The 12,958-nt window shown below is 54.3% G+C and overlaps 1 protein-coding gene across 1 annotated transcript in view; it reads left to right on the top strand.

Annotated features, from left to right (window-relative positions):
* STK10 (serine/threonine kinase 10) overlaps window positions 1-12,958 on the top strand; it is a gene marked incomplete at its 5' end in the record, with an annotated part of 36,023 nt that overhangs the window by 10,428 nt on the left and 12,637 nt on the right. Inside the window, 4 exons of the mRNA XM_010080302.1 lie at window positions 7,200-7,248; window positions 9,537-9,686; window positions 11,137-11,209; window positions 11,924-12,118. Coding sequence (XP_010078604.1) covers window positions 7,200-7,248; window positions 9,537-9,686; window positions 11,137-11,209; window positions 11,924-12,118 — 467 coding nt within the window. The remainder of the gene's footprint in view (window positions 1-7,199; window positions 7,249-9,536; window positions 9,687-11,136; window positions 11,210-11,923; window positions 12,119-12,958) is intronic.

Below are 12,958 nucleotides of genomic sequence, written 5' to 3'. Positions count from 1 at the left end.
GCAGCTGTTACTCAATGCGGCTGTCTGTCTGTTGAAATGCAGGCGGTGGTACGTGCCTTGCGGTTTTTTGCCCGAGGTGATGCTGCCTCGGCCACCTTCTCGCCTCCCAGCCACCAGTTTTGCTGTGATGGGAGGAGGATCCAGACTTCCCCCTTTGGGCAATCCCCTCGCAGAAACGCAGGGCCTGCTCTCTTGCTGCAGCCTGAAAAGCAGCTTTTTCTCTGTAAAAGTCACCGTATGGGGGTTTCTTTCCCCTTTCCATCCCGTACCCCAGCATAAGCCAGGTCCTCTCGCGTGTCATGGAGCTGAGCACGCCGGTGCCTCCCACATGTGATGGCTTTGGAACTGGGGGCCATCACCTGGATGGGCTGGGAGAAAGGGCGTGGGCTTTGGCTTGTGGTGTTGCTGACTCAGCAGATCGGCCCAGCAGGCAGGGTGACAGCAGTGGCAGGCAGGGGGATGCTGACACAGCACCCAGGGGCGTCGGGGTTTTGTTGGTGGGAGTCCCTGTTAACTGTTCTGCACCATCCTCCCCATCCACTCTTCATGTCAGCCAGCTCATCTCTCTGTGGCACCAGGAGAGCCAGGCGGCCCGACGCCCACAGGCTCTTTCTTTTTTATTTTTTTTATTTCCCTTTGTTGCGTTTTTGCTGAATGTGAAGGATTTTTGCCCCCCACCCTGCCGTGTTGCCTCTGAATCACAGGAGTGGTTGCTGTTTGCTGCTTTTCTTCCGCTTTTCCTGTAAGCATGGGGGCGATGCCAGGAAAACCCTGCTCCCCCCGCGGTACCCACGCAGCCACCGCTTCCCCAGCTCCTTCCTCCTGGGTCTGCACACGGGGGCAGCCCAGGGACCACCCGCCCTCCTCCCATTGCACCCTCCCTGCAGTGGCAGCTTCACATGGGGAAGGACTGAAATCTCTGATGGCGAGTGTGGCTGAGGCTGGCTGTGGCACGCCCTGCTCCTGCTCCATGCCCTTCTCGAACTCGGAGAAAACCAGGATGGAAGCAGCTACTGCTAACGGCAGCATCCTCCCTGGGAGCTTTGTGCCAGCTCAGCATCCTGGAAAGAGGGGAGGTGGAACGGGTGCGATGGCTGGCAACCTGGAGAGCATTTCCCTTCACCAGATGGGTGTATAAATGGAGGACAACTCACTTTACCGTGTTTGCTTTGCTTATCTCTGCAGTTCTTCTGTGCCAGTACAAGGCAAGAGAGCTGGTGGCTGTGCCGGAGGGTGCTTTCTGCTCTGGGTGACAAGGACGCCTCAAAGTTGCCCCATGAACGTGGCAGAGCCAGGAGGCCGTGCGTGGGAGGCAGGCTGCCGTGGCAGCAGGATGCTGCGGGTTACCTTCTCCCCAGCAGTGGGCAGCTGCTCTAACAAACAAAATGAAACCTGCTGCTGCAGATTAGGAGAGGAAATTGCTGAAGTACTTCAGTTTTGAAGCTGTTGCTGGGCCAGGCAGGGTGGATCTGGGGGCAGACGGATCCTGGGGACACGGGCAACCTCTCGTGCCTGCGGGCACTGATGCTTAGGGCTCCGTGGGAAGGAGGTGGCCGGGTGATCACAGTGCTTAGCGTGGCACACACCCCTGTAATGTCGTGGGTGTTTGGAGCAGCACTATGACTCCAAAGCAATTGGGCTATTCAGTGTGCCACTGCAAAAGCAGCAAACTCACAGGAAGAGCCTGCGGGCGCCTGCCACCTCCAGTGACCTGGGAACAACTGGGCTGCCAGCCAAGTGCTCCTCCATCTGAAGGGATCAAGCCTGCTGCGCTCGGGGAGATGCCTGCCTGCCCAGGGCCACCACTGTGAGATGAGCTGTCTCCAACTTTCCCAGCTGATGGCTTTGCTTTGTTTGTTGTTTTCCTCCCTTTCTGAGTGGAAGAGGCATTTCTCCAGCAGTGCTGCAGAGGGAACAGTTTGTGGGCCTCTGCCCTCTGACATGCCAATGGGATGAGTAACCTTGGCTGAGGGTGTGTCCCCTCCTCTGGATTGGGCTTCAGCTGCGAACCTCTGTTCAGGGACATCAGCTGTTCCACCCTTGGCAACTGGGCAGTGTTTGGTAAAAATACCTTTCGAGATAAGCTTTCTTTAATCTTTTTTTTTTTAATGTTGTAGAAAGTTCTAGGAGTTCAAGCACACTCTAGAGGCAGGACAGGTGGGAGGAGCGAGCAGGCTCTCCGTCCTGCCTGGGAGGACTTTGGTACCTGGGCAGGAGATGCTGTTCCTGGTTTGTCAGACCCAGAAACTGCTCTGGGCTTGAATACAATCTAGGTTGGTTTTCTGGGTTGATGTCCCACTGGCCCTCGCCTGGTGTAAGGTGCCAGAAGGATCCTCCTGGCACAGTGTCCCATCTGCTGGCTTGAGCTGCAAAGTCATAAAATACTTTTTTATAACATGTAGTGTCCCCTCGCTTGGGTACAACTAGAAGACCTGTGTCTTTAAGAGCACTTAATTTAAGCCATAGCTGTTTCATACCTATGTACATATGTTTATTTTCCTGGGCAACCCCAGGCACACTGGACCTGGCTTCCTCTCCTCCCAGGCAGTCATTTATTACTCGAGCAGCTGAGAAAATGGCCCCAGCCCCCTCTGCACGCCCTGCTCAGGCCACAACACTTCTCGGGACTGCTGTGCCTAAAGGCAGGATTGGCATGAGCCGCAGGAAAAATCAAAGTCAGCAGTAGAGCCCTTTAACTTGCTAACTTGCATTGGACTTTTGCTTTTAAATTTAGGTTTAAATTTAATTTTGTCTGTGCAAGACATTCTTGAAAGGGAAAGGTTATATGGCTTCTGCATGCGGACTTTTTTTTTTTTTTTTTGAGAGGCAGCAAGAGCAGGTTCCTTTCTCTGTCTATAAACTGGCTGCCCAAATCTGTTCCTGTGCGTGCAGCTCGTGTGTCCCCATTGAGCTGCAGACGAGCCCAGCGCAGTGGCTGGGTTTCCTGGCCGGGGTGTCGGAGCTGAGACTGCGGGGCTCTGGCTGTGCTGGAAGGCAGCCGTCAGTCAGTGGCATTGCTCAGATAGCTAACGGGAGCTAACGGTGAATTCTGTGTGTGCCTGTGAGTTGTAGTTGCAACTGCTTGTAGATTGAAAACTAAAATGCTGCCAGTGTGTAACCCCAGGGATCTGTAACAGCTTTGGGGTGGCAGCAGGAGGGGAGCGCTCCTGCTGCTGCTGCGTGTCCTCCGGGAGCCTGGCGTGGGAGAGGGGCTGGGCAGCCTTTGGCGAGGAAGTCCCTGGATTTCTTGCGTGGAGGAAATAGTTATAAACAGGATGTTTGCTTCAGCCCTGTTCCAGGCTGCTCCTGCAGACCCTGCAGTGGGAGCCCAGACCCCAGGCAGGAGGAGGAGAAGGAGGTGTGGGTGCTCGCCCCGGCTGAAGAACTGCTTTCAGGATGTCAGCATTGGGACACAGACCCCCCTGGGTCTCATATCTCTGGCGCACCAGACAGCAGGAGCTTTTTGGGACCAGGTGTGTGAAAGCTCTGTTTTGGGGTGCTGCTGTGGCTGGGCGGCGAGCCCTGTGCTGGGTCCCAAGTCTTGCAGGTGGCGGGGGCATTGCTGGGGATGGCTCAGCACGGCGCAGGCAGCAGCCTGGCATGGTGTTGAGAGGTGAAGTGTGGCGCTGAGATTGGCACTGTCACTACAGCAGTTACTGCTGTGGCTGTGGCCTGGGGACACGTTGGTGAAGGAGTAGTCAGGCCATATATCAAAGCATGTGGAAATGGTCCTAAGCACAGGGTTAAACTCTTTGCAGCCTTTGGGTAAATGACCAGCCTCCTGGCTGCACAGGCTCTTGCCAGCAGCTCTCTTCTAGGATCCTCCCAGCTCGTTCCTCATCACAGCCAGATGGCAGGCTGCCCACCCCAAGGTGTCAGTGACCACCTGGACCGCCCCCCTCCCTGCTGAGGGTCTGGGGAGGGTGCCTGCAGAGCCTCTGCTCTCTGTGAGTTTCCTGCATCCCCTACTCACACACAGAAATGGCCATGTGCTGCTGCTGCCTCCGGGGCTGCCTTCCTACCTGCTTCCGTGGTAAAACGCTTTCCAGGCTGGCCCTGCTCCTGGCAGGAAGTGTGCAGGGTCTGTGAGCTATGGGATTGCCAGTTGCATTTGTTTAAATCAGGTTTTCTGGGCTGAAATGAGCCCATTAGGTTTTTGGATGTTCAGATAATCTGGCCACACCCATAATTATTCTTTGGCATCTCTGCCCTTGTAGAAAATGCATATTTTTAAGTTTTCCATATTTCCCATATTCCCAGTGCCTGGCTTGCAGCCTGCTGTGCCTGCATAAGTGTACATGGTTGTGCTGGTTCAGATGGACTGATCTCCCTAATTGTCTCATTGCTAGACTGCGAACCCGAATGAAACTTTGTGAGATGAAATGCAGCCCACATGGATCCAGAGCAGTGTGGTTGTGCTTGGCCCTTCCCCATTCAGTGTGTCTGACCACATTTTGGCTATGCCAGCCACGCGCCTGGTTGGAAACCTCAGCCCAGCACCTGCCCAGGGGGACAGCACTGGGCTCCTGGGGGCTCTGCTGTCAGGGGTGGCTGTCACCTGGCTGGCTGCCCTCTGTGTGTCCCACCCCTCAAAACTGAAATGATGTTTCTTGATCTGGAGGCTCTGCAGGAGGAGCTGTGTGAGATGCCAGGGGACTGCGTTTAGTTGGGACACACAAAGAGGCAGAAGCGGTAAAGCTGGGTGCTGAGTGTTAGCGATGAAAGCACCTGGGTCACCTGGATGGCAAAGGCCATCTTAGCAGCTGATTCGGGATGGGTTGTTTGAAGTTTTGGGACTGTTTAAATTCAGGAGCTGAGCCTGGTAGCACAGACAGCTGTTGCTTGAACCCAGAGACCACCCTATTTGGCCAGGTGAGTTCCTGAGGCACCTGGATCAGCAGGAGCAGGAAAGGATTGCTTGTGTGAGACAAAAAAAAACCCCACACAACCCTGGGCTGTGATTCAGTGATGAGATGGGATCATTTGTGGGGGCAGGTTTACTGCCAGCCAGAGCAGTGTAAAGCCGCTATACTTAGGTGGGACGAGGTCTGCACTGTTGTCCTGCAGCCCCTGCAAACCCTGCACCGTGGGCTCGGGTGATGCAGCCCGTGGCCACTCACTCTGGGCTGGTCAGGGCTGGTGGCAGGTTGGATGGTCTGGCAGAAGGCAGTTCCCATGGGTGGGATTGTGGTATCCCTGGGCGGAGGTGCTGTGACCAGGCTGGCTGTGCCAGCAGAGCCCTGTGCATCCCCTCAGCCTCCCAGGGCAAGGGAAGCCCTTGCCCTCCCAGTTGGCAGGTTAGCATTGGCGTGGGGCTTGTTAGCAGTTTGTTTCTGGCACTTTGGGCTCTGAGGAGCTCAGGAAGGGCTGGTGGCCACCAGTGGTGTTAGTGCTGTGATGAGGAATGCTATAGAAATAATTGGTTGAAATGAGCCTCCTGGAGCTGTGTTAGGGTGATGCTAGGGCATGGGGTCCAGTGGAGACTTCTGTGCCTGGAGAGACCGTGGCAGGAGGCAATTCCTGCCTTTCCATTTGCTAGTGAAGCTGCTGATGTTCTGGTTCAAGGTATAAACTCAATAAGAAGGGTATTGATAATGGCCCATTTGTGCGAGGGCTCTGCTGCCTGCTGGCTTCCTCCCTGCTGGGCTCCTGCTCTGCTCCGAGCCAGTGCAGGTTTCTTCTCCTGGTTTGTAAATGGTTCAACTGTGTTCCCAATTGCTGCTTTCCATCTGCCTGCTTCAAATGCTTCCCCAGCCCTGGCCTCTGGTTATTCTTCTCTGCTTCCTCCAGCGGTGCCTGTGTCGCGCTGCCCAGCCTGCCCGGGTTGCTTTTCTCAGCATTGTCTCTCCTTCAACTCTTGGACCTGGGCCGATTCTCATAGAGCAGTTCAAGGTTTGCTGCGTCCCAGCACCTGATCCTGCTCTCCCTTCTCTTCTGAAACAAAGCAGTTGCGTCTTCCACCGCGGTCCAGGTCGACAATCACGTTTCCCTTGTCTGCGTGTAGGAACCGCAGGACAAAAGGGTGGGATGTGGCTCACCTGGAGCTGCAGGATTTGACTATGGGAAAGAGGGAGCTTGAACCTTCTCCCCTCAGCTCCTGGTCCAGTGTTTAGAGCAGAATTTGCTCACATGACCTCCACTTGAAGGGCTCAGAGAGCTGTGCTGGTAAACACTGCCTTTGGTTTGTTCAGTCCTTGTCCTCAAAATAAACTCTGGCATTTCACCTCTCCGGTATGCTGCCCTGTGTCGCCTTGACGAGGAGAAGAGCTTGTTGGGCAGGTGAAGCATCTCTTGTCCCTCGTAACCCCTGGCTGCTTGAAATTTTAATCTGTTTATCTGAGTGATCTTGTCTGCCCCGAAGGGGAGCAGGGAGCGGGTGCTGCCACCAAGCCCCATCCCAGGAACAACTCTGGCTGAGCTTGTGCAGAGGGGAGGGTAAGAGGACCTGCATCCCCGAGATGCTGGGGAAAGGCCACCCTGTAGGTGCTGCCCACCCTGTAGGTGCTGCCCACCCTGTAGGTGCTGCCCACCCTGTAGGTGCTGCCCACCCTGTGGAGGACTGGCAGGACTCTGCATGTCCCTGGGGGAGAAACAACATCGATCTGGTGAATGTACTTGACCTCTTTATTGACATATTTTCCTCTCAAATTGCTCAAAATCAAGAGAGCAATGAACTACCAAGCAATGGGGGGGAAGTAAAAAAAAATAAATTAAAAAACCCAACAGCCCTCCCCATCTGTCATTTGCCAAAGAAAATGCTGCCTGATTTCTTCCGGCCACGTCAGTTCCCAGCTATGACAGCTATCTCATCCTGTTGGCACGGCCGCTCTCCAGAGCAGCCCTCGCTCCAAAATGCAACGGGAAGAGATGTAAACAGAGAGGAAGCCGGAGCTGAAGCTGGCTGCTCAGGGTGGGTGTCCAGGTACGGGGCCAGGAACAACTGCTGGGGGTGTCACAGTGATGGGGATGGTCCCTCTGAGACAGCTGCAGTGGGCAGTGTGCAGGAGCTGGCCCCTGGGCTTGGGTGGTTGTTCGTGCTGGGGTTGCCCGAGGGATGTGTCCTGGGGAGCAGCAAAGCCTCTGCATCCCCACATGCAGAGAAGCAAAACTCCACGCTTTTGTCTCTTCTTCCCTACCTAGTGGGCTTTGCTCAGTGAGTCATGGGCCTGACTTTAACTCCTCTCTCTTTGTTTCCCCAGATCATGATTGAGTTCTGCCCGGGCGGGGCGGTGGATGCCACCATGCTGGGTGAGTGCAGTGCGTGGTGCCGGGATCTCCTCTGTGCTCGGGGCGATGCCCGCAAGGTGTTTCCAGCCTTCTGGCAGGATTTCAGGGGCAACCTTCAGACAGACGGCAGGCGTGGGTGCCCCAGCTTCTCCAGCTACTGTTTCTCTCCCATGACTTTGCCTATTTTCATACCCAGAGCAGGAGGTGTGGCAGCCCTGGGGCATTTCTTGAGCTACTTTGATGTCCTTTTGTGATTTAAATGCTGCTGGGATCAGCAGATCACAAGGCATGGGGAGAAGTAAGAGTCTGTCTGGAGGGGAAAGATGGCTTTAAATATTTATCTGCTGGAGGCACAGGGTGCTTGGGATCCTGTTCCCACAGCTTCCAGGGAAGGGTAGTGGGGCTGAGATGTTTAATCTGGGCGCCTGTTGTGATGAATCTCCCAGGATCTTCTTGCTGACTTCTCCGTATGGTATCAGTCAGCAGAGCATCCGAATAAACTGCAGCCTGCAGCAATTCCAGGAATCTTCCCATTTTTAACTCCTCCCTTCCACATAGAGCCGCTGGGACCGGGAGCATGTGGGTGTTCCCCAAAACAGCCCTGACTGGTGCCACAGCCCCTCTGTGCCAGGGCTGTGCAGACCCTGGGGGAGTGACATCCCCTCTGCACAGTGAACACAGTGTTCTGATGCACTTTCAGCTCTGATTATTTCCAAAGACCTCACTTTCTTTTTATTTCCAGGAAAAGTATGGACCCAAATCTGTCATCTTCAGCCCCTAAAACTTGTGCCTCCTTTAGGGAACTTCTTTAAAGTGGGTCCAAATCATTGTGTGAAAAAGTACCTTTTCTGAAGTGCTGGAGGAAATGATGCCTCCCCCTGGAAAACGTCAAGAGGGGTGCCCTGTCTCTTGGGACACAAAAATCCCCTTGAGCATTCGTGGGGCTGTGCCCATGGCAGTCAGTCTCTGGAGGACTTGGGAAGGGGGAGCACAGAAAACCATGAGCAAGTGTCCTCGCTCTAGTGCCTTCACCCGCAAATGAGGGGCAGGAGGAGCTGGAAGTTGGAGCTCAGGAATACTCCTGGCATTAGTAAATTCAAAGTTGCTGAATGCTGCCTGTGCCACCTCTCCATCCCCACCAGAAACTGGTGTTTGCTTCTGAAATCTTTTGTACAAAACCTGTGGCCAGCTGCACCTCACTTTTGCCAGACCCTCCAGGGAGAGTGGAAATCATCAGCTTCCCCCAGAGCAAGGGAGATATTGGTGGGGAGGAGGAGGAACAAAGTGGTTGCCCCAGCATCCCCCAGCCTGTGGTTAAGATCCTCGCTCTGAATGAGTGTCTGTCCCAGTTGCTGGGGTCTGTCCATCAGCCCCCATCCTGGCTGTGCCATTTGGGCAGCTGGAGTTGTCGCAGGGTTGGTCTGCTCTGCTGCACGCCCAGCTGTGCTGGAGGAGGGCTCGGCACTGCAAGGGGCTTGCAGAGGGAGGGAGGAAGCTCGGACGATGCTAACCATCTGGAAGCTTGATGTTTCGCAGAGCTGTTGCCTTGGAAAGTGGTCTCGGATGGTGAAAGCGGCTGGGCAGAGCTCAGCAGGGAGATCACACGAGTGGTTGTGTGCCCTGCAAGCTTCAGAAATAGGGACAGACAGCAGGGTATGAACTGCTGTGCTGGTACCTGGTGCTACCTGAAAAACCAGCTCAGAGCAGTGGGTAGGGATAATGCTGGTGAACACTTCATTGCGTGTTACTTTGGGAAGTGGTGTGCCCCTCATGGTGTACAGGGGTATGTATGCTGCATCTCCGTGGCAGGGTACCTCCCTGGGGGATGGACACACAGCTGCATATGGAGCTGCTGAGCGCTCGTGCTGTGTTTGACCCTGCTGCTGCCTGCAGCCAAGTTCAGCTCCATGCTCTCTGCAGCATCGTCCCCACGCTGGGCAAGGCTCGGGTTGTCGACAGGGACCCGTTTCCCAAATCGTCAGGGAACTTGCTGTTCAGGCCCCCATCGCAGGCTGCCTGGCTCCCCCTCCTCGTCCCCCTCATCCACTGCTCCTGGGCCAGACGCCACAGCTGTGCGTCCCCGGGAGGGAGCTATAAAGCAGCAGCTTCAAGCAGGTGGGCATTGCGCCATGAGTGCTAGCTTAGGGAATAAATTACCTTAACAACCTGATTTGCGTTGGTGTCTTGCTGCTTTGACACACGGACAGTGGTTTTTAAATGGTCTGCAGGGTAGCCCGTGCCTTCCTGCTGCTCAGGTGGAGCATCGCTCGAATCCCAGTCCTGTTTAATGGTTCTCTCCCTCCCCGCAGAGCTGGACCGGGGCCTGACCGAACCCCAGATTCAAGTGATTTGCCGCCAGATGTTGGAAGCCCTCCATTACCTCCACAGCAAGAAGATCATCCACCGTGACCTGAAGGCGGGCAATGTGCTCCTCACCCAGGATGGGGACATCAAACTTGGTGAGACAGCGGGTGCAGGAGCATGGCAGGTGCTTGCTTGGCCAAGCTCCTTGGGAGGGTGGCTGTGGGCGATGGTGCTGCTTGGGACCATTTCACGCCACGCTGACGATAGCCACGTGCTGCTGGGAGCTGGATGGTGGTGCTCAGCTATGGCCGAGGGGTGGGTGGGGGGTTGAGGGATGCTTTCTGCCCTGCCTGTGGGATGTCAGCTGATTGTCTGCTGGCTGGTGAGCTCAGCCAGGAGCAGGTGGGGGAGAACTTTGTATTGTTTTCATGGGAGGCCAAACCGACCATAGAGCTGTGTGCTGTGCTCAGCCCCCAGCCAGGCACCGGGGCTCCCTGAGCTGCAGCCGTGCTCAGGCACTTAATGGACTTTCCTTTCGTGCACTTGTTTAATCCCTGTTTTAACTCAATTTTTATGCTTTTTGGCTTGCTGAGCATCCTGTGCAGGGTGCCAGTTGGCAGGGCTGGGAGCTGGAAGAATTTGTCTTATCTCCAGAGCAGGTCTGGTGGTGACAGGGCGAGTTTTGCCAAAGGGTTGCTTTGCCAACTCGCTGTGGGCTTGAGTTAAATTGGCATCCACCCGCCTGGTGGGCGATGAGAAGGTGGCTTTGTCTGTAGGGTCTGGTCAGAAAGGTGCAGATCTCTTTCTGGACTCTGACAAGGGGTGCTGGCAGCTCTGGGGTATTCCTGAGATGTCTTGGGGTAATGGAGACCAGGTAGCCTGGGAAGATGGAAACCTTCCTGTGACCATGGGCTGTGCTCGGTGGTAAGAAATGCTCTGCTGGATTGGGCCAAGGATGACCCACAGTCAGGGACACCCTGAGCCTGTGGTAGAGATGGATAATAGCTCCTCCAGAGATCATCAGGGCCATCTTGGAGAGGAAATTGACCTGGAGTGGGCTCAGTACCCTCTTCAGGTCTTACCAATTCATGTTGAGTTGCCTTCAGTGGCTCTCTGTAGAAGGGGCAAAATTGGGGAAAGGCATCACACAGTGGCTGCTGTGTGTGAGGCTGAAGGGAAGAGAAAGAATGTAACAGCGCTTTGCTTTTTCTGGTGTAAAATTAGACTTTTTGCTGTGAAATAGCAGTCCTGAAAGTAATCTGCTTTTGTTTGTGGAAAAGATCTCGACTTCCCTCTAGATATGAAGGGTTTGGGTTACAGTAGGGGTGGCTTGTTATGCCCCTCCTCTAGATATGAAGGGTTTGGGTTACAGTCGGGGTGGCTTGTTATGCCCGTCTTATAGTAGGTGGGAGGGGAAGGTCCCTGGTGGTTGCCTACCCAAAAGCAAATTTAATTTCTGATGCTCAGTTTAGAGGAAACAGCACGTTGTATCATGTTTTTGCCTTCAATGTGTGTTTGCTTTTAAATCTGCATTTCAGCCAAGTGTGCTAATTCAGAAGAATCTTTCAGTTTTTCTGTGGCATCTAATGTTACTGCTCTTTGCAGCTGACTTTGGAGTGTCTGCCAAAAACATGAAAACCTTGCAGAAGCGAGACTCCTTCATTGGAACCCCTTACTGGTGAGTGACCTGCTTGCTAAGAATCCCACGTTCATAAGGAGCCTCACTCTTCTGAAAATCAGGCTTGCTCAGAGACAGGAAGCTCGCGGCCTTTGGGATGTGCTGGACCACAGTGCTTTACCAAGCAAGGGTGGGAGCATTTTAACAAGGAGTCTGGGCCAGCATCATCACGTGTGAGGGTTTCTCATGCCTGAAGGGAGCTGTGAGCAGCCTTGGTGGTGTGGGAGTATTTTCTGGTGTCACGGTGCCCTGAGCTGGCTGAGGGGCCACTGTGCTCCAGGCTTGGAGAAGCAAGGGACGCACATATGCTCGCGTGTGTGCACTCCTCACTCCCCCCACCACGGGGAGCGGGGTGGGCTTTGAAGTGGCTCCAAGCACATGGGAACGTCTCCTTGCTCCAGAAATGCAATCTCTAAATCACCCGACTTGCTGAAGGAACGGAATTGGTGAGGATTAATTTATTGTCTGAAGCAACATCCATGCCAGATGTCAATGGCCTGGGGGTTTCCATGGGCTGTCTCGGCTGGTCTGTGGAAGAGGGAGGGGGCTGAACCCCTTAGAAAAGATGCTGCTTCTTCTGAAACCCAGAGCTGGGAGGAAACACCATCTTTTGTGCAACGCTATGGATGATTTAAAGCATTTAATCACTGCTGTGAGGCTTATGTGTGGTTGTGATGGTGTTGTCATCCCTGCTCCTTGCTCTGCCCCTTGCAGGATGGCCCCGGAGGTGGTGATGTGCGAGACCATGAAGGACACTCCGTATGACTACAAGGCGGACATCTGGTCGCTGGGAATCACGCTGATCGAAATGGCCCAGATCGAGCCACCCCACCATGAGCTCAACCCCATGAGAGTCCTGCGGAAGATTGCCAAGTCCGACCCCCCCACGCTCAGCTGCCCTTCCAAATGGTGAGGGGCTTTGAGCAGCAAAACCTGGAGTACATGTCTCCCAACTCATGCAGTATTTCAAGAGAGAAGAAAAGTAGTCGTTTATAGCAGTATTATTTAATTTGAAAACCTAAGGTAGGATTCTGCTCTAGGTCCCGCTGTGTGGCTGAAGGCAGATGGCTCAGAGCTGCCTGCACTGTGGGCAGCACGGGGGGAGCTGCTGGCCCCCCCACAGCCCTGCTGAAGCAAGGGTCATCCCTTGGCTGTATTCATAACATCCTGATTTTGTATGAAAGCCAAATTTTCCTCTAAACCTGGAGATGGCCAAGAGCTCCAGAACTTCTTTCCTGGAGTCTGGAAAGCCTCTTCTGTATTTAAAAGAAAATCCAATTAGTTATTTTTTTAATTTTTTTTTTTTTTTAACCATGACAAAACCCCCTGCATGATAGCCAGCAGCAAATTACTGGGAGAGTGCTGGAGTCACAAGCATTGTTACAGCAGTTCAGGTCACTGGCAGGAGCTGTTTGCTAAAACCTGGCAGGCAGGGTGGGAGCGCTTCCTCTGGAGTGGCTCAGAAGCCAGAACTGGATCAGGGACATGCTCTGTATCTCAGAGCTGCACTTTGCAGGCTGAGGGTGCCCTCCTATGGGGTTCCTGGTCATAGAAACAGATCATAGAATCATAGAATGGCCTGGGTTGAAAGGTCCTTCACAGCTATCCTTTCACACTTTGGGGATGGGTCCTAGAGCATCCTTGTCCCCAAGCAGCTCTACCCGTGGGCTCCCTTTGGAGGATAACTGTTGTGTCCTCTCCTATCTCCCTGCTTTGGCCATGGGGCACCGTGTCTGGCATTCAGTCCTG

Source organism: Pterocles gutturalis, unplaced genomic scaffold (genome assembly GCF_000699245.1).
Source record: "Pterocles gutturalis isolate BGI_N339 unplaced genomic scaffold, ASM69924v1 scaffold10289, whole genome shotgun sequence".
Taxonomy (NCBI): Eukaryota; Metazoa; Chordata; class Aves; order Pterocliformes; family Pteroclidae; genus Pterocles; species Pterocles gutturalis.
This window is presented reverse-complemented; position numbering and strand designations above follow the sequence as displayed.